The sequence below is a fragment of the Camarhynchus parvulus genome, unplaced genomic scaffold (assembly GCF_901933205.1).
Source record: "Camarhynchus parvulus unplaced genomic scaffold, STF_HiC, whole genome shotgun sequence".
NCBI classification, from domain to species: Eukaryota; Metazoa; Chordata; class Aves; order Passeriformes; family Thraupidae; genus Camarhynchus; species Camarhynchus parvulus.
This window is the reverse complement of record NW_022148743.1, coordinates 14,184-33,559: the sequence shown is the minus strand read 5'-3', so window position 1 is coordinate 33,559 and position 19,376 is coordinate 14,184. Positions and strand designations below refer to the sequence as shown.

Sequence of the window (19,376 nt, the reverse complement as noted above, 5' to 3'; positions counted from 1 at the left end):
AGAAGTCGCGATGTTGCCGAATTTCCCTCCCATTTCCCTGCCCCAAATTTCCCACAGCCACCAAAAATCCCCCCAAAAAATCCCCAATTTTCACCCCAAAATCCCAAAAATTCCACCCAAAATCCCCCAAAAATTCCCAATCCCAGAATCCCAAATTCCCAAAATCCCATCCCAAAAATTCCCAAAAATTCCATCCTCCAAATTCCCACTTTTTCCCACTCTGCATCTCAATTTCCCTCCAAAAAATCACAAATTTCACCCAAATTTCACCCAAATTTAGCCCAAATTTCACCCCAAATTCCCCAAATTTCGAATCCCAGAATCCCAAATTCCCAAATTTCGGCCAAAAATTCCCAAAATTTGACCCAAAATTCCCCAATTTCATCCCCTGATGTTTCTTCCTCTTCTGCTTCTTCATTTCAGTCACAAAAAACTCCCCAAAAATCCCCAAATTCACCCCAAATTCACCCAAATTTCACCCCAATGCCCCAAAATTCGGAATCCTGGAATCCCAAATTCCCAAAATTCCCGGATTTCATTCCCAAATTTTCCTCTGCCACTGCTCCATTTGGGTCCTGAAACGATCCCAAAATTCCCCCAAAAAAACCCAAAAAAACCCAGAATTTCACCCAAATTTTACCCAAATTTCCCAAATTCCCAAAATTCCATCCCAAAAATTCCCAAAAATTCCATCCTCCAAATTCCCAATTTTTTCCCACTCTGCATCTCAATTTCCCTCCAAAAAATCACAAATTTCACCCAAATTTCACCCAAATTTCACCCAAATTTCACCCAATTTTCCATCCCAAAATCCCAAACAATTCCCATTCCCAAATTCCCAAAAATTCCCAAAAATTCCCAAAAATTCCATCCTCAAAATTCCCAATTTTTCCCACTCTGCATTTCAATTTCCCTCCAAAAAATCACAAATTTCACCCCAATTTCGCCTGATTTTCGCCCCAAATCCCACCAATTTTGCCCCAAATCCCCCAGAATTCCCAAAATCCCAAATTCCCAAAATTCCATCCCAAAAATTCCCAAAAATTCCATCCTCCAAATTCCCAATTTTTTCCACTCTGCATCTCAATTTCCCTCCAAAAAATCACAAATTTCACCCAAATTTCACCCAAATTTCCCAAAATTTCCACCCCAAAATTTCCATCCCAAAATCCCAATTATTCCCCATTCCCAAATTCCCAAATTCCCAAAAATTCCATCCTCCACATTCCCAATTTTTCCCACTCTACATCTCAATTTCCCTCCGAAAAATCACAAATTTCACCCCAATTTCACCCAAATTTCACCCAAATTTCATCCCAAAATCCCCAAAATTCCACCCAAAATCCCAAAAAATTCCCAATCCCACAATGCCAAAAAATTCCCAAAATTCCCAAAAATTCCATCCTCCAAATTCCCAATTTTTTCCACTCTGCATCTCAATTTCCCTCCAAAAAATCACAAATTTCACCCAAATTTCACCCAAATTTCACCCAAATTTCACCCTAATTTCACCAAAATTTTGCCCCCAAAATTCCCCAAATTCCACCCAAAATCCCAGAATCCCAAGAAATTCACAAAATTCCATCCTCCAAATTCCCAATTTTTCCCACTCTGCATCTCAATTTCCCTCCAAAAAATCACAAATTTCACCCAAATTTCACCCAAATTTCACCCAAATTTCACCCAAATTTCGCCCCAAATCCCACAAATTTCGCCCCAAATCCCCCAGAATTCCCAAATCCCCAAAATCCTGGAATTCCCACCCGGAATTTGCGGCAGAAGTCGTCGATGTTGCCGATCTCCCCTCCCTGCACCTGCTTCCCACAGCCACCAAAGATCCCCCCAAAAATCCCCAAATTTCACCCCAAAATCCCAAAAATTCCACCCAAAATCCCAAAAATTCCCAATCCCAGAATCCCAAATTCCCAAAATTCCATCCCAAAAATTCCATCCTCCAAATTCCCAATTTTTCCCACTCTGCATCTCAATTTCCTCAAAAAATCACAAATTTCACCCAAATTTCACCCAAATTTCACCCAAATTTCACCCCAAAATCCCCAAAATTCCACCCAAAATCCCAAACAATTCCCAATCCCAGAATCCCAAAAAATTCCCAAAATTCCCAAAATTCCATCCTCCAAATTCCCAATTTTTTCCCACTCTGCATCTCAATTTCCCTCCAAAAAATCACAAATTTCACCCAAATTTCATCCCAAAATCCCCAAAATTCCACCCAAAATCCCAAAAAATTCCCAATCCCAGAATCCCAAAAATTCCCAAAATTCCCAAAAATTCCATCCTCCAAATTCCCAATTTTTTCCCACTCTGCATCTCAATTTCCCTCCAAAAAGTCACAAATTTCACCCAAATTTCACCCCAATTTCACCCAAATTTCACCAAAATTTTGCCCCCAAATCCCCAAAAATTCCCAATCCCAGAATCCCAAAAATTCCCAAAATTCCCAAAAATTCCATCCTCCAAATTCCCAATTTTTCCCACTCTGCATCTCAATTTCCTCCAAAAAATCACAAATTTCACCCAAATTTCACCCAACGCCATTTCACCCAAATTCCCGCCCCAAATCCCACAAATTTTGCCCCAAATGCCCCAGAATTCCCCAAATCCCCAAAATCCTGGAATTCCACCCCGAATTTTGGCACAAGTCGGCATGTTGGGACCTCCCCGCACCTGGCTCCTCACAGCCACCAAAATTCCCCCAAAAAAACCAAAAACCCCAGATTTTCACCCAAATCCCAAATTCCACCCAAAATCCCCAAAAATTCCCAATCTCAGAATCCCAAATTCCCAAAATTCCATCCCAAAAATTCCCAAAAATTCCATCCTTCAAATTCCCAATTTTTCCCACTCTGCATCTCAATTTCCCTCCAAAAAATCACAAATTTCACCCAAATTTCACCCAAATTTCGCCCAAATTTCACCCAAATTTCGCCCCAAATCCCACAAATTTTGCCCCCAAATGCCCCAGAATTCCCCAAATCCCCAAAATCCTGGAATTCCACCGGAATTTCCAGAAGTCGCCAATTGCATTTCCCTCCGCCTGCACCTTGGTTCCGACAGCCACCAAAATCCCCCCCAAAAATCCCCAATTTTCACCCCAAAATCCCAAAAATTCCACCCAAAATCCCCAAACAATTCCCAATCCCAGAATCCCAAAAAATTCCCAAAATCCCATCCCAAAAATTCCCAAAAATTCCATCCTCCAAATTCCCACTTTTTCCCACTCTGCATCTCAATTTCCCTCCAAAAAATCACAAATTTCACCCAAATTTCACCCAAATTTCGCCCAAATTTCACCCCAAATTCCCCAAATTTCGAATCCCAGAATCCCAAATTCCCAAATTTCGGCCAAAAATTCCCAAAATTTGACCCAAAATTCCCCAATTTCATCCCCTGATGTTTCTCTTCTGCTTCTTCATTTCAGTCAGAAATTCACTCCAAAAAATCCCCAAATTCCCAAATTTTCACCCAAATTTCACCCCAATGCCCCAAAATTCGGAATCCTGGAATCCCAAATTCCCAAAATTCCCGGATTTCATTCCCAAATTTTCCTCTGCCACTGCTCCATTTGGGTCCTGAAACGATCCCAAAATTCCCCCAAAAAAACCCAAAACCCAAATTTCACCCAAATCCCCAAACCCAAAATTTCCCAAATTCCCAAAATTCCATCCCAAAAATTCCCAAAAATTCCATCCTCCAAATTCCCAATTTTTTCCCACTCTGCATCTCAATTTCCCTCCAAAAAATCACAAATTTCACCCAAATTTCACCCAAATTTCACCCAAATTTCACCCAAATTTTGCCCCCAAATCCCCAAAAATTCCCATTCCCAAATTCCCAAAATTCCCAAAAATTCCCAAAAATTCCATCCTCCAAATTCCCAATTTTTCCCACTCTGCATCTCAATTTTCCTCCAAAAAATCACAAATTTCACCCAAATTTCACCCAAATTTCGCCCAAATTTCGCCCGATTTTCGCCCCAAATCCCACAAATTTCACCCCAAATCCCCCAGAATTCCCAAATTTCCCAAAATCCTGGAATTCCCACCCGGAATTTGCGGCAGAAGTCGTCGATGTTGCCGATCTCCCCTCCCTGCACCTGCTTCCCACAGCCACCAAAAATCCCCCAAAAAATCCCCAAATTTCACCCCAAATCCCAAAAATTCCACCCAAAAGCCCCAAAAATTCCCAATCTCAGAATCCCAAATTCCCAAAATTCCATCCCAAAAATTCCCAAAAATTCCATCCTCCAAATTCCCAATTTTTCCCACTCTGCATCTCAATTTCCCTCCAAAAAATCACAAATTTCACCCAAATTTCACCCAAATTTCACCCGATTTTCGCCCCAAAATCCCAAAAATTCCACCCAAAATCCCAAAAAATTCCCAATCCCACAATCCCAAAAAATTCCCAAAATTCCCAAAAATTTCATTCCAAATTCCCAATTTTTTCCCTCTCTGCATCTCCATTTGGGTCCAAAAACGATCCCAAAATTCCCCCAAAAACCCAAAAAACCCCAGAATTTCACCCAAATTTTGCCCCAAATTCCCCAGAAAATTTCCCAAAACCCAAAATTCCAACCCAAAATTTGCAGAGTCGTCCGATATTGCCCAATTTTTCCCACCTGCATCTGCAATTTCCCAAACAGCCACAAAGTTCCCCCAAAATCCCCAATTTTCACCCAAATATCCCAAAAATTTGCCCCAAATCCCCAAAAATTCACAATCCCAGAATCCCAAAAAATTCCCAAAATTCCCCAAAATTCCATCCTCCAAATTCCCAATTTTTCCCACTCTGCATCTCAATTTCCCTCCAAAAAATCACAAATTTCCCCCAAATTTCCCACAAATTTCACCCAAATTTCTCCCAAATTTCACCCTCGCCCGATTTTCACCCCAAACCCCACAAATTTTGCCCCAAATCCCCCAGAATTCCCAAATTTCCCAAAACCCTGGAATTCCCACCCGGAATTTGCGGCAGAAGTCGTCGATGTTGCCGATCTCCCCTCCCTGCACCTGCTTGAGCGCCGCCTTGAACTGCACCAGGAGCCTCGAGCACGCCGCCGTGTACCTGAGAATTCCCGGAATTTTCTGGAATTTTCCGGAATTTTCCGGGGTTTTTTTGGGCATTCCGGGTTCTTCGGGGTCTGAGGGGTCCTTGGGAATTTTTGGGGGATTTTTTGGGGGGGTTTTTGGGGCTCACTCACTCGTTGGGGGTGACGCAGTCCTTGATGTACGCCTTCTCCAGAGCCTGCAGCGTCTTCACCACCGCAAACAGCTCGGCCATGTTGTCGTACCTGGGCAAACTGGGTGAACTGGGAGCCACTGGGAGCGACTGGGAGGGACTGGGATGGGACTGGGATGGACTGGGATGGACTAGGATAGACTGGGATGGACTGGGATGGATTGGGATGGACTGGGATGGACTGGGATAGACTGGGATGGACTGGGATGGGACTGGGATGGACTGGGATAGACTGGGATGGACTGGGATAGACTGGGATGAACAGGAACAGCTCGGCCATGCTGTCGTACCTGGGCAAACTGGGTGAACTGGGAGCCACTGGGAGCCACTGGGATGGACTGGGATGGGACTGGGATGGACTGGGATGGACTGGGATGGACTGGGATTAACAGAGATGGGACTGGGATGGACTGGGATGGATTGGGATGGACTGGGATGGACTAGGATAGACTGGGATGGACTGGGATGGGACTGGGATGGACTGGGATAGACTGGGATGGACTGGGATGGACTGGGATGGACTGGGATGAACAGGAACAGCTCGGCCATGCTGTCGTACCTGGGCAAACTGGGTGAACTGGGAGCCACTGGGAGCCACTGGGATGGACTGGGGAATGGGACTGGGATGGACTGGGATTAACAGGGATGGGACTGGGATGGGACTGGGATGGACTGGGATGGACTGGGATGGACTGGGAATGGGACTGGGATGGACTGGGATGGACTGGGATAGACTGGGATGAACAGGAACAGCTCGGCCATGTTGTCGTACCTGGGCAAACTGGGTGAACTGGGAGCCACTGGGAGCCACTGGGAGGGACTGGGAGCCACTGGGAGGGACTGGGATGGACTGGGATGGACTGGGATTAACAGGGATGGACTGGGATGGGACTGGGATGGACTGGGATGGACTGGGATGGACTGGGATGAACAGGAACAGCTCGGCCATGTTGTCGTACCTGGGCAAACTGGGTGAACTGGGAGCCACTGGGAGGGACTGGGAGGCACTGGGATGGCCTGGGAAGGACTGGGATATACTGGGATATACTGGGATTAACAGGGATGGGACTGGGATGGACTGGGATGGACTGGGATAGACTGGGATGAACAGGAACAGCTCGGCCATGTTGTCGTACCTGGGCAAACTGGGTGAACTGGGAGGCACTGGGAGGGACTGGGAGCCACTGGGAGCCACTGGGAGGGACTGGGATGGATTGGGATGGACTGGGATGGACTGGGATGGGACTGGGATGGACTGGGATGGACTGGGATGGACTGGGATGAACAGGAACAGCTCGGCCATGCTGTCGTACCTGGGCAAACTGGGTGAACTGGGAGGCACTGGGAGAGACTGGGAGGGACTGGGAGCCACTGGGAGGGACTGGGATGGACTGGGGATGGACTGGGATGGGACTGGGATGGACTGGGATGGACTGGGATGGACAGGAACAGCTCGGCCATGTTGTCGTACCTGGGGGGAACTGGGATGGACTGGGAGGCACTGGGAGCCACTGGGAGGCAACTGGGAGGGAACTGGGGGAACTGGGATATACTGGGATGGACTGGGATGGGACTGGGATGGACTGGGATGGGACTGGGATGGGACTGGGATGGGACTGGGAGGGACTGGGATGGACTGGGATGGACTGGGATGGACAGGAACAGCTCGGCCATGTTGTCGTACCTGGGCAAACTGGGTGAACTGGGAGCCACTGGGAGGGACTGGGATGGACTGGGATGGCCTGGGAAGGACTGGGATTTACAGGGATGGGACTGGGATGGACTGGGATGGACTGGGATGGACTGGGATGGACTGGGATTAACAGGGATGGGACTGGGAGCCACTGGGAGGGAACTGGGAGGCACTGGGAGGCACTGGGAGGGACTGGGAGGGAACTGGGATATACTGGGATATACTGGGATTAACAGGGATGGGACTGGGATGGACTGGGATGGACTGGGAGCCACTGGGAGGGACTGGGAGGGACTGGGATGGGAGTGGGAGGGACTGGGATATACTGGGACTAACTGGGACTACCAGGGATGGGACTGGGAGGGACTGGGATGGACTGGGAGGGGATTGGGAGGGACTGGGATGGGGTAATGGGATACTGGGAGGGACTGGGATGGACTGGGATGGGACTGGAATGGATTTGGATGGACTGGGATATACTGGGATGGGACTGGGATTAACTGGGATGGGGTAATGGGGAACTGGGATTAACTGGGATGGAAGTGAGAGGGACTGGGACATACTGGGATTAACTGGGATTAACTGGGATGGGACTGGGATGGGATTGGAATGGATTTGGAGGGACTGGGAATGAACTGGGAGGGGACTGGGACAAACTGGGATGAATCCCAACCCCCTCCATCCCCGTCCCAAATTTCTCCAAAAATTCCCCAAACAATCCCCCCAAATTCCCAACATTTCCCCCAAATTCCCCAAATTCCCTCACTCACTTCTCCCGTTCCCGGGCGTTCTTGTAGAGCTTCACCTCCTGCGGGGAGAGGAGACGGGAAATTCCCAAAAATTCCCGAAATTCCCAAAAACCCCAAAATTCCCCAAAATTCCAGGACTCATTCCCGGCTATTTCCGGACATCCTCGGGCATTTCCGACAATTTCCGGACATCCTCGGGTATTTCCGACAATTTCCGGACACCCTCGGCCATTTCCGGCCACTCCCGGAAATTTCCGACCATCTTCGGATATTTCCGACCATCTCCGGACATTTCCGACCATTTCCGGACATCCTCGGGCATTTCCGACAATTTCCGGACACCCTCGGCCATTTCCGGCCACTCCCGGAAATTTCCGACCATCTTCGGATATTTCCGACCATCTCCGGACATTCCCGACCATTTCCGGACATTTCCGACCATTTCCGGACATTCCCGAGCCGCACTCACCTCATAAAGCTCCGGTTTATTCCCGGGCGCTGCAGTGGGAGGAAGGAAAGGGTTAAAAGGCGGAAACACCGGGAATCCCATCCCGGGAATTTCGGGATTATCCCGGCGATCCCAGCCCGAGAATTTCGGGATCGTTCCCCGCTCTCACCGCCCATCCCGGCCGGGCCCGCGATGCCGTGGAACATCCCCGGCTGAGCCTGGAGGGCTTTGGACCCTCTCCTCGATCTCGATACCGATGCCGGTAATCCCGAGAATCCCGACAATACCGATCCCGATGATCCCGGTCCGGTCCCGGCGGCTCCGCGGCGCTTTCGCTTCTTTCTGTAAACACTCCCTCACGTCCCTCCTCTTCCGGCGAAGCTCGGCATTCTATTGGCCAGATCACGGCGCTGCTCCGTGTTCTCCTCGCTGATTAGCTCTTGTAGCTGTCAATCAAAACGGTTGCCAAGCGACGCCGCCATGTTTACCCCCGCTATGTCGGCACTGTAGGAGCCTGTGGCTTAGTCTGAGGGGCAGCCCTGCGTTTTTCCGTACAATTCCACCCTTCGCGTCCTTCCACTTCCGGCCTTTCTCAGCATTCAATTAGCTCAGCCTTTTCCACCTCTCTGTTTTCTCGTTGCTGATTGGCTCCTGAAACTGTCAATCAGAGTGGTTGCCAGGCGACGCCGCGATGCGGACGCCGCTACGGAGGCGGCCGTGTAGGAGCTGACGGCGCTCCTGTCACGGTGGCGGGCGAGGCTCCGCCGGCGGCCATAACTGAGGTGGCTGTGGCCTCGTCTGTCTTTTTGTGGTTTAATTAAGCTGTGCCCGATTCGGGGCCGGTCTTTTGGGCAGTACACGGCGTTTTTCCGTACAACTTCCTTCCTTCCTTAGCCGCACCCTTTCCGCCTTCACGCCCTCATCCTATTGGCTTATTCCCCACACGTCCCCATTTCCCCGGCGCTGATTGGCTGTTACCCCATCAATCTCCCCGTTGCTACGCAACACCGGCAAAGGGCGGAGAGGAAGGCGGCCATGGCGGCGCCCATCAGCGAGCCCTCAGCGTCCGTGGCGCTGTCGGAGCTCACGGCGCTGCTCTCCCCATCCTCCCCCGCCGCTCCCGAAGCAGCCGAGGCCGCTCTGGCCCTGTCTGGCAGCGCCTCAGGCCGGGCGCTGCTCGCTGAACACCCCGCGGCCTTATCGGCCTTGTCCGCCATGGCCGCCTCGGCCTCGCGTGGAGCGCGGCCCGCCTTGGCCGCGCTGGTGAACGCATCCTCCGAGCCCGCCGCGCTGGAGCCGCTTCTCGCCGCCGTCCCTTCGCTTCTCCCGCTTCTCCCCAGCTCCGGAGCGGCGTGCGGGGTGCTGGCAAACCTGAGCCGGGACGCGGCGGCGGCGCCGCGGGTGCTGCGGGCGCTGGGCCCCGGAGCGGAGGCGCCGCTGCTGCGGGCGCTGAGCGCGGAGCGGCCGCCGGCGGAGCTCGGAGCGCTGCTCTGCAACCTCAGCCAGGCCCCCGAGGGCCGCGGGGCGCTGCTGGAGCCCTCAGGGTGAGTGAAAATAAAAATGGGAATTTTTTATTTTGTATTTCGGAGCTCTGGGCGCTGCTCTGCAACCTCAGCCAGGCCCCCGAGGGCCGCGGGGCGCTGCTGGAGCCCTCAGGGTGAGTGAAAATAAAAATGGGAATTTTTTATTTTATATTTCGGAGCGCTGCTCTGCAACCTCAGCCAGGCCCCCGAGGGCCGCGGGGCGCTGCTGGAGCCCTCAGGGTGAGTGAAAATAAAAATGGGAATTTTTTATTTTATATTTCGGAGCGCTGCTCTGCAACCTCAGGCAGGCCCCTGAGGGCCGCGGGGCGCTGCTGGAGCCCTCAGGGTGAGTGAAAATAAAAATGGGAATTTTTTTTTTTATATTTCGGGCTGCTCTGCAACCTCAGGCAGGCCCCTGAGGGCGCTGCTGGAGCTGGAGCCCTCAGGGGAAAATGGTGAAATAAAAATGGGAATTTTTATTTTATATTTGAGCGCTGCTCTGCAACCTCAGGCAGGCCCCCGAGGGCGCTGCTGGAGCCCTCAGGGTGAGTGAAAATAAAAATGGGAATTTTTATTTTATATTTCAGCCCCGGCGGAGCTCAGGGCGCTGCTGGAGCCTGAGGGGAAAATTGGGAATAAAAAATGGGAGTTTTTATTTTAAATTTCAGCCCCGGTGGAGCGCGGGGCACTGCTGGAGCCTGAGGGGGAAAATTGGGAATAAAAATGGGAATTTTTATTTGAAATTTCGAACCCCGGTGGAGCTCGGGGAGCTGCTGGAGCCTGAGGGGAAAAATTTGGAATAAAAATGGGAATATTTATTTTAAATTTTGGGCCCCGAGGGGTGCCGGGCGCTGCCGATGCCTGAGGGGTGAGGGAAAATCTGGAATAAAAAATGGGAATTTTTATTTTAAATTTCAGCCCCGGCGTAGCTCAGGGCACTGCTGGAGCCTGAGGGGGAAAATTTGGAATAAAAATGGGAATTTTTATTTTAAATTTCGGGCCCCGAGGGCCACCGGGCGCTGCTGGAGCCTGAGGGGTGAGGGAAAATTGGGAATAAAAAAAGGGAATTTTTATTTGAAATTTCGGCCTCAGCTCGGCTCCTGAGGGCAGAGTGGGAATCAAAAATGGGAAATTTTATTTTATAATCCAGAGCTCAGGGCGCTGCTGGAGCCTGAGGGGGAAATTGGGAATAAAAAATGGGAATTTTTATTTTAAATTTCGACACCCAACAGAGCTCAGGGCGCTGCTGGAGCCTGAGGGGAAAATTTGGAATAAAAATGGGAATTTTTATTTGAAATTTCGGGCCCCGAGGGCCACCGGGCGCTGCTGAAACCTGAGGGGTGAGGGAAAATTGGGAATAAAAAATGGGAATGTTTATTTTAAATTTCGGCCTCAGCCAAGTTCCTGAGGGGTGAGTGGGAATCAAAAATGGGAAATTTTATTTTATAATCCAGAGCTCAGGGCGCTGCTGGAGCCTGAGGGGGAAAATTGGGAGTAAAAAATGGGAATTTTTATTTGAAATTTCGGGCCCTGAGGGCCACAGGGCCCTGCTGGAGCCTGAGGGGTGAGCAAAAATCTGGAATAAAAAATGGGAATTTTTATTTTAAATTTTGGCTCCTGAGGGCCGCTGGGCGCTGCTGAAACCTGAGGGGTGAGGGGAAATTTGGAATTAAAAAATGGGAATTTTTATTTTATGTTTCGGCCTCAGCCAGGCTCCTCCTGAGGAGTGAGTGGGAATCAAAAATGGGAAATTTTATTTTATAATCCAGAGCTCAGGGCGCTGCTGGAGCCTGAGGGGAAAATTGGGAATAAAAAATGGGAATTTTTATTTTAAATTTTGGCTCCTGAGGGCCACAGGGCGCTGCTGGAGCCTGAGGGGAAAATTGGGAATAAAAAATGGGAATTTTTATTTTAAATTTCAGCCTCTGGCAGAGCTAGGGTGCTGCTGGAGCCTGAGGGGAAAATTGGGAATAAAAAATGGGAATTTTTATTTTAAATTTCAGCCTCTGGCAGAGCTTAGGGTGCTGCTGGAGCCTGAGGGGAAAATTGGGAATAAAAAATGGGAATTTTTATTTTAAATTTCGAACCCTGGAGGAGCTCGGGGCGCTGCTGGAGCCTGAGGGGGAAAATTGGGAATAAAAATGGGAATTTTTATTTTAAATTTTGGCTCCTGAGGGCCGCTGGGCGCTGCTGAAACCTGAGGGGTGAGGGGAAATTTGGAATTAAAAAATGGGAATTTTTATTTTATGTTTCGGCCTCAGCCAGGCTCCTCCTGAGGGGTGAGTGGGAATCAAAAATGGGAAATTTTATTTTATAATCCAGAGCTCAGGGCGCTGCTGGAGCCTGAGGGGAAAATTGGGAATAAAAAATGGGAATTTTTATTTTAAATTTCGGGCCCTGAGGGCCACAGGGCGCTGCTGGAGCCTGAGGGGGGAGAAATTGGGAATAAAAAATGGGAATTTTTATTTTAAATTTCGATCCCTGGAGGAGCTCGGGGAGCTGCTGGAGCCTGAGGGGAAAAATTTGGAATAAAAATGGGAATTTTTATTTTAAATTTTGGCTCCCGAGGGCTGCCGGGCGCTGCCGATGCCTGAGGGGTGAGGGGAAATCTGGAATTAAAAAATGGGAATTTTTATTTTATGTTTAGCTTCAGCCAAGTTCCTGAGGAGTGAGTGGGAATCAAAAATGGGAAATTTTATTTTATAATGCAGAGCTCAGGGCGCTGCTGGAGCCTGAGGGGAAAATTGGGAATAAAAAATGGGAATTTTTATTTGAAATTTCGGGCCCTGAGGGCCACAGGGCCCTGCTGGAGCCTGAGGGGGAAATTGGGAATAAAAAATGGGAATTTTTATTTGAAATTTCGGCCTCAGCCAAGTTCCTGAGGGGTGAGTGAGAATCAAAAATGGGAAATTTTATTTTATAATCCAGAGCTCAGGGCGCTGCTGGAGCCTGAGGGGAAAATTGGGAATAAAAAATGGGAATTTTTATTTTAAATTTCGAACCCCGGCGGAGCTCAGGGCGCTGCTGGAGCCTGAGGGGAAAATTGGGAATAAAAAATGGGAATTTTTATTTTAAATTTCGGGCCCCGAGGGCCACAGGGCCCTGCTGGAGCCTGAGGGGAAAATTGGGAATAAAAAATGGGAATTTTTATTTGAAATTTCAGCCCTGGCAGGCCCACGGGGCCCTGCTGGAGCCTGAGGGGTGAGGGGAAAATTTTGTGACTTTTGGAATTTTTGGGGCGATTTTTTGGGGGTTATTTTGAGAAACTTTTTGGGTTTTTTTTTATTTTTTGGGCGTTTATGGGGGATTTCTTGTGAATGGAGATTTTGAGGGTGATTTTTTGGTGATTTTTATGTGATTTTTTTCTGATTTTTTTTCTGTGTTTTTATGGTATTTTTTTTCTTGGCTGCTTAATTTGTGGTGATTTTTTGGTGTTTGATTTTTTTCTTGTTTTCGTGTGATTTTTTTTCTGGTTTTTGTGTGGTTTTTTTTCTTTTTAGTGATTTTTTCTTTTTTTTATTATTTTTTTGTGAATTTATTTGTGTTTTTTGGTGATTTTTTGGGGACTTTTTTCTGATTTTTATGTGATTTTTGGGTGATTTTTCTGGTGATTTTTATGTAATTGTTTGTGATTTTTATGTGATCTTTGGGTGACTTTTATGTGATTTTTTTCTGGGTTTTGTGTGATTTTTCTGTGATTTTTTTCTTTTTTGGTGACTTTTTTTTTTTTTTTTGGTGACTCTGATTTTTTTCCAGGTTTTTATGATTTTTTTCTTGGTTTTTGCTGATTTTTTGTGATTTTTTAGTAATTTTTTCCTGATTTTTATGTGATTTTTTGTGTTTTTTTCTGATTTTTTGGTGATTTTTTCTGATTTTGTTTCTGATTTTGGTGTGACTTTCTTCCTGCATTTAATGTGACTTTTGGTGAATTTTTTCTCTGATTTTTTTGTGTTTTTTTCTAATTTTTTGGGTGATTTTTTTTCTGATTTTCTCTGATTTTTATGTGATTTTATGGTGATTTTTTTCTGATTTGTTTCTGATTTTTGTGTGACTTTTTTCCTGAATTTAATGTGACTTTTGGTGATTTTTTGTGATTTTTTCTGATTTTTTTTCTGATTTTTTTCTGATTTTTTCTGATTTTTTTCTGATTTTTGGGTGACTTTTTTCCTGAATTTAATGTCACTTTTGGTGATTTTTTTTTCTGATTTTTTGGGTGATTTTTTTCTCATTTTCTCTGACTTTTACATGATTTTATGGTGATTTTTCTCTGATTTTTTGGGTGATTTTTTCCTCATTTTCTCTGACTTTTACATGATTTTATGGCGATTTTTTTCTGATTTTTTGGGTGATTTTTTTTTTCATTTTCTCTGATTTTTACATGATTTTATGGTGATTTTTTCTGATTTTTTGGGTGATTTTTTTTCTTATTTTCTCTGATTTTTATGTGATTTTATGGTGATTTTTTTCTGATTTTTTTCTGATTTTTGGGTGACTTTTTTCCTGAATTTAATGTCACTTTTGGTGAATTTTTTCTCTGATTATTTTGTGTTTTTTTCTGATTTTTTAGGTGATTTTTTCTGATTTTTTTCTGATTTTTGTGTGACTTTTTTCCTGAATTTAATGTGACTTTTGGTGATTTTTTTTCTGGTTTTTTTGGTGATTTTTTTCTGATTTTTTTCTGATTTTTGTGTGACTTTTTTCCTGAATTTAATGTGACTTATGGTGATTTTTTTTCTGATTTTTTGGGTGATTTTTTCTCATTTTCTCTGATTTTTACATGATTTTATGGTGATTTTTTTTTCTGATTTTTTGGGTGATTTTTTTCTCATTTTCTCTGATTTTTACATGATTTTATGGTGATTTTTTCTGATTTTTGGGTGATTTTTTCTCATTTTCTGTGATTTTTATGTGATTTTATGGTGATTTTTTTCTGATTTTGTTCTGATTTTTGTGTGACTTTCTTCCTGACTTTAATGTCACTTTTGGTGAATTTTTTCTCTGATTATTTTGTGGTTTTTTCTGATTTTTTGGTGATTTTTTCTGATTTTTTTCTGATTTTTGTGTGATTTTTTTCCTGAATTTAATGTGACTTTTGGTGATTTTTTTTCTGGTTTATTTGGTGATTTTTTTCTGATTTTTTTCTGATTTTTGGGTGACTTTTTTCCTGAATTTAATGTCACTTTTGGTGATTTTTTTTTCTGATTTTTTGGGTGATTTTTTTCTCATTTTCTCTGACTTTTACATGATTTTATGGTGATTTTTCTCTGATTTTTTGGGTGATTTTTTCCTCATTTTCTCTGACTTTTACATGATTTTATGGCGATTTTTTTCTGATTTTTTGGGTGATTTTTTTTTTCATTTTCTCTGATTTTTACATGATTTTATGGTGATTTTTTCTGATTTTTGGGTGATTTTTTTCTTATTTTCTCTGATTTTTATGTGATTTTATGGTGATTTTATGGTGATTTTTTTCTGATTTGTTTCTGATTTTTGTGAGACTTTTTTCTTGCATTTAATGTCACTTTTGGTGAATTTTTTCTCTGATTTTTTTGTGGTTTTTTTTAATTTTTGGTGATTTTTTTCTGATTTTTTTCTGATTTTTGTGTGACTTTTTTTCCTGCATTTAATGTGACTTTTGGTGATTTTTTATCTGATTTTTTTGTGGTTTTTTCTGATTTTTTGGGTGATTTTTTTCTCATTTTCTCTGACTTTTACATGATTTTATGGTGATTTTTTTTTCTGATTTTTTGGGTGATTTTTTTCTCATTTTCTCTGATTTTTACATGATTTTATGGTGATTTTTTCTGATTTTTGGGTGATTTTTTTCTTATTTTCTCTGATTTTTATGTGATTTTATGGTGATTTTATGGTGATTTTTTTCTGATTTTGTTCTGATTTTTGTGTGACTTTCTTCCTGACTTTAATGTCACTTTTGGTGAATTTTTTCTCTGATTATTTTGTGGTTTTTTCTGATTTTTTGGTGATTTTTTCTGATTTTTTTCTGATTTTTGTGTGATTTTTTTCCTGAATTTAATGTGACTTTTGGTGATTTTTTTTCTGGTTTATTTGGTGATTTTTTTCTGATTTTTTTCTGATTTTTGTGTGACTTTTTTCCTGAATTTATTGTGACTTATAGTGATTTTTTTTCTGGTTTTTTGGGTGATTTTTTTCTCATTTTCTCTGACTTTTACATGATTTTATGGTGATTTTTTTCTGATTTTTTGGGTGATTTTTTTTCTCATTTTCTCTGACTTTTACATGATTTTATGGTGATTTTTCTCGGATTTTTTGGGTGATTTTTTCTCATTTTCTCTGATTTTTATGTGATTTTATGGTGATTTTTTTCTGATTTTGTTCTGATTTTTGTGTGACTTTTTTTCCTGCATTTAATGTGACTTTTGGTGAATTTTTTCTCTGATTTTTTTGTGGTTTTTTCTGATTTTTTGGGTGATTTTTTCTCATTTTCTCTGACTTTTATGTGATTTTATGCTGATTTTTTGCTGTTTTTTCCTGATTTTTATGTGATTTTTTTGTGTTTTTTTCTGATTTTTTGGGTGATTTTTTTCTCATTTTCTCTGATTTTTATCTGATTTTATGGTGATTTTTTTCTGATTTGTTTCTGATTTTTTTGTGACTTTTTTCCTGAATTTAATGTGACTTTTGGTGATTTTTTTTCTGATTTTTTTCTGATTTTTGTGTGACTTTTTTCCTGAATTTAATGTGACTTTTGGTGGTTTTTTTGTGGTTTTTTGGGTGATTTTTTCCTCATTTTCTCTGACTTTTACATGATTTTATGGTGATTTTTTTTCTGATTTTTTGGGTGATTCTTTTTCATTTTCTCTGATTTTTATGTGATTGTTTCGCTGTTTTTTTCCGGATTTTTGGGTGATTTTTTGCTGACTTTGTGCCGAATTTTCCGTGCTATTTGGGTGATTTCTTTGGCGCTGTTTTGGGTGAGTTTGGGGCTGTTTGTTGTTTTTCCAGGCGGGTGCTGCGGCGGCTCCTGGCCCTGCTGCGCTGCCCGGACACGGAGCTGAGGAGAGGAATCGTGGGGGCGCTCAGGAACTGCTGCTTCCAGCACGGTAACAGCTGGGAATTTGGGATTTATGGGATTTGTGGGATTCGTGGGATTTATGGGATTTATGGGATTTATGGGATTTATGGGATTTATGGGATTTATGGGAATGATGAATGGGAATGGAGCTCTGAGGAGCTGCTGCTTCCAGCACGGTAACAATGAGAATCCGGCATTTATGGGATTTGTGGGATTCGTGGGATTCATGGGATTCGTGGGATTTATGGGATTTATGGGATAAATGGGATTTATGGGATTTATGGGAATGATGAATGGGAATGGGGCTCTGAGGAACTGCTGCTTCCAGCACGGTAAAAACTGGGAATTTGGGATTTATGGGATTTGTGGGATGTATGGGATTTATGAGATTTATGGGATTTATGGGATAAATGGGATTTATGGGAATGATGAATTGGGAATGGAGCTCTGAGGAACTGCTGCTTCCAGCACGGTAACAACTGGGAATCCGGGATTTGTGGGATTTGTGGGATTCGTGGGATTTATGGGATTTATGGGATTTATGGGATGAATGGGATTTATGGGAATGATGAATTGGGAATGGAGCTCTGAGGAGTTGCTGCTTCCAGCACGGTAAAAACTGGGAATTTGGGATTTATGGGAGTTTTGGATGTATGGGATAAATGGGATTTATGGGATTTATGGGAATGATGAATGGGAATGGAGCTCTGAGGAACTGCTGCTTCCAGCACGGTAACAACTGGGAATCTGGGATTTATGGGATTGATGGGATTTGTGGGATTTGTGGGATTTATGGGATTTATGGGAATGATGAATTGGGAATGGAGCTCTGAGGAGCTGCTGCTTCCAGCACGGTAACAACTGGGAATTCAGGATTTATGGGATTTATGGGATTTATGGGATTTATGGGATTTATGGGATTTATGGGATAAATGGGATTTATGGGAATGATGAATTGGGAATGGAGCTCTGAGGAACTGCTGCTTCCAGCACGGTAACAACTGGGAATCCGGGATTTGTGGGATTTGTGGGATTTGTGGGATTCGTGGGATTTATGGGATTTATGGGATTTATGGGATGAATGGGATTTATGGTATATGGGTTTATGGGATTTATAGAATGTATGGGATATATGGGAATGATGAATGGGAATGGAGCTCTGAGGAGCTGCTGCTTCCAGCACGGTAAAAATGGGAATCCGGGATTTATGGGATTTGTGGGATTTGTGGGATTTATGGGATATGGGTTTATGGGATTTATAGGATATGGAATTTATGGGATTTATGGGATTTATGGCATATGGGATTTGTGGGATTTATGGGAATGATGAATGGGAATGGAGCTCTGAGGAACTGCTGCTTCCAGCACGGTAAAAACTGGGAATTTGGGATTTATGGGAGTTTTGGATGTATGGGATAAATGGGATTTATGGGATTTATGGGATAAATGGGATTTATGGAATTTATGGGATTTATGGGATTTATGGGAATGATGAATTGGGAATGGAGCTCTGAGGAGTTGCTGCTTCCAGCACGGTAAAAACTGGGAATTTGGGATTTATGGGAGTTTTGGATGTATGGGATAAATGGGATTTATGGGATTTATGGGATAAATGGGATTTATGGGATTTATGGGAGTTATGGGATTTATGGGATTTATGGGAATGATGAATGGGAATGGAGCTCTGATGAACTGCTGCTTCCAGCGCGGTAACAACTGGGAATCTGGGATTTATGGGATTTGTGGGATTTATGGGATAAATGGGATTTATGGGATTTATGGGATATGGGTTTATGGGATTTATGGGAATGATGAATTGGGAATGGAGCTCTGAGGAGTTGCTGCTTCCAGCACGGTAAAAACTGGGAATTCGGGATTTATGGGATTTATGGGATTTATGGGATACATGGGATTTATGGGAATGATGAATTGGGAATGGAGCTCTGAGGAACTGCTGCTTCCAGCACGGTAAAAATGGGAATCTGGGATTTATGGGATTTATGGGATTTGTGGGATGTATGGGATAAATGGGATTTATGGGATTTATGGGATTTATGGGATTTATGGGATTTGTGGGAATGATGAATGGGAATGGAGCTCTGAGGAACTGCTGCTTCCCGCACGGTAAAACTGGGAATTCGGGGATTTATGGGATTGATGGGATTTATGGGATAAATGGGATTTATGGGATTTGTGGGATTCGTGGGATTCGTGGGATTCGTGGGATTTATGGGATTTATGGGATAAATGGGATTTATGGGATTTATGGGATTTATGGGATTTATGGGAATGATGAATGGGAATGGAGCTCTGAGGAGCTGCTGCTTCCAGCACGGTAAAAACTGGGAATCTGGGATTTATGGGATTTGTGGGATTTATGGGATTTATGGGATTTATGGGATTTATGGGATAAATGGGATTTATGGGATTTATGGGAGATGGGATTTGTGGGAATGATGAATGGGAATGGAGCTCTGAGGAACTGCTGCTTCCAGCACGGTAAAACTGGGAATTTGGGATTTATGGGATTTTTGGGATTTATGGGATTTATGGGATTTATGGGATTTGTGGGAATGATGAATGGGAATGGAGCTCTGAGGAGCTGCTGCTTCCAGCACGGTAAAAACTGGGAATTCGGGATTTATGG

General features: G+C 44.1%; 2 protein-coding genes across 2 annotated transcripts in view; one reads left to right on the top strand and one right to left on the bottom strand.

Moving 5' to 3' along the window:
* VPS28 (VPS28 subunit of ESCRT-I) overlaps nucleotides 1-8,538 on the bottom strand; it is a 36,768-nt gene extending 28,230 nt beyond the window's left edge. Inside the window, exons 1-5 of the mRNA XM_030970806.1 lie at nucleotides 8,322-8,538; nucleotides 8,174-8,202; nucleotides 7,726-7,763; nucleotides 5,225-5,314; nucleotides 4,983-5,088 (exon numbers count right to left, since the gene is read on the bottom strand). Of these exons, the coding sequence (XP_030826666.1) occupies nucleotides 4,983-5,088; nucleotides 5,225-5,314; nucleotides 7,726-7,763; nucleotides 8,174-8,202; nucleotides 8,322-8,358 (300 nt within the window). The 5' untranslated portion in view covers nucleotides 8,359-8,538. The remainder of the gene's footprint in view (nucleotides 1-4,982; nucleotides 5,089-5,224; nucleotides 5,315-7,725; nucleotides 7,764-8,173; nucleotides 8,203-8,321) is intronic.
* Nucleotides 8,539-8,824: 286 nt separating this feature from the next.
* On the top strand, nucleotides 8,825-16,757 carry HGH1 (HGH1 homolog; the record flags this gene model as incomplete). Its single annotated transcript, XM_030970804.1, has 2 exons — nucleotides 8,825-9,696; nucleotides 16,660-16,757. Coding segments are annotated over exons 1-2 (607 nt in total), but the record flags the coding sequence as incomplete, so codon positions are not given.
* Between the last annotated feature and the right edge of the window lie 2,619 nt (nucleotides 16,758-19,376).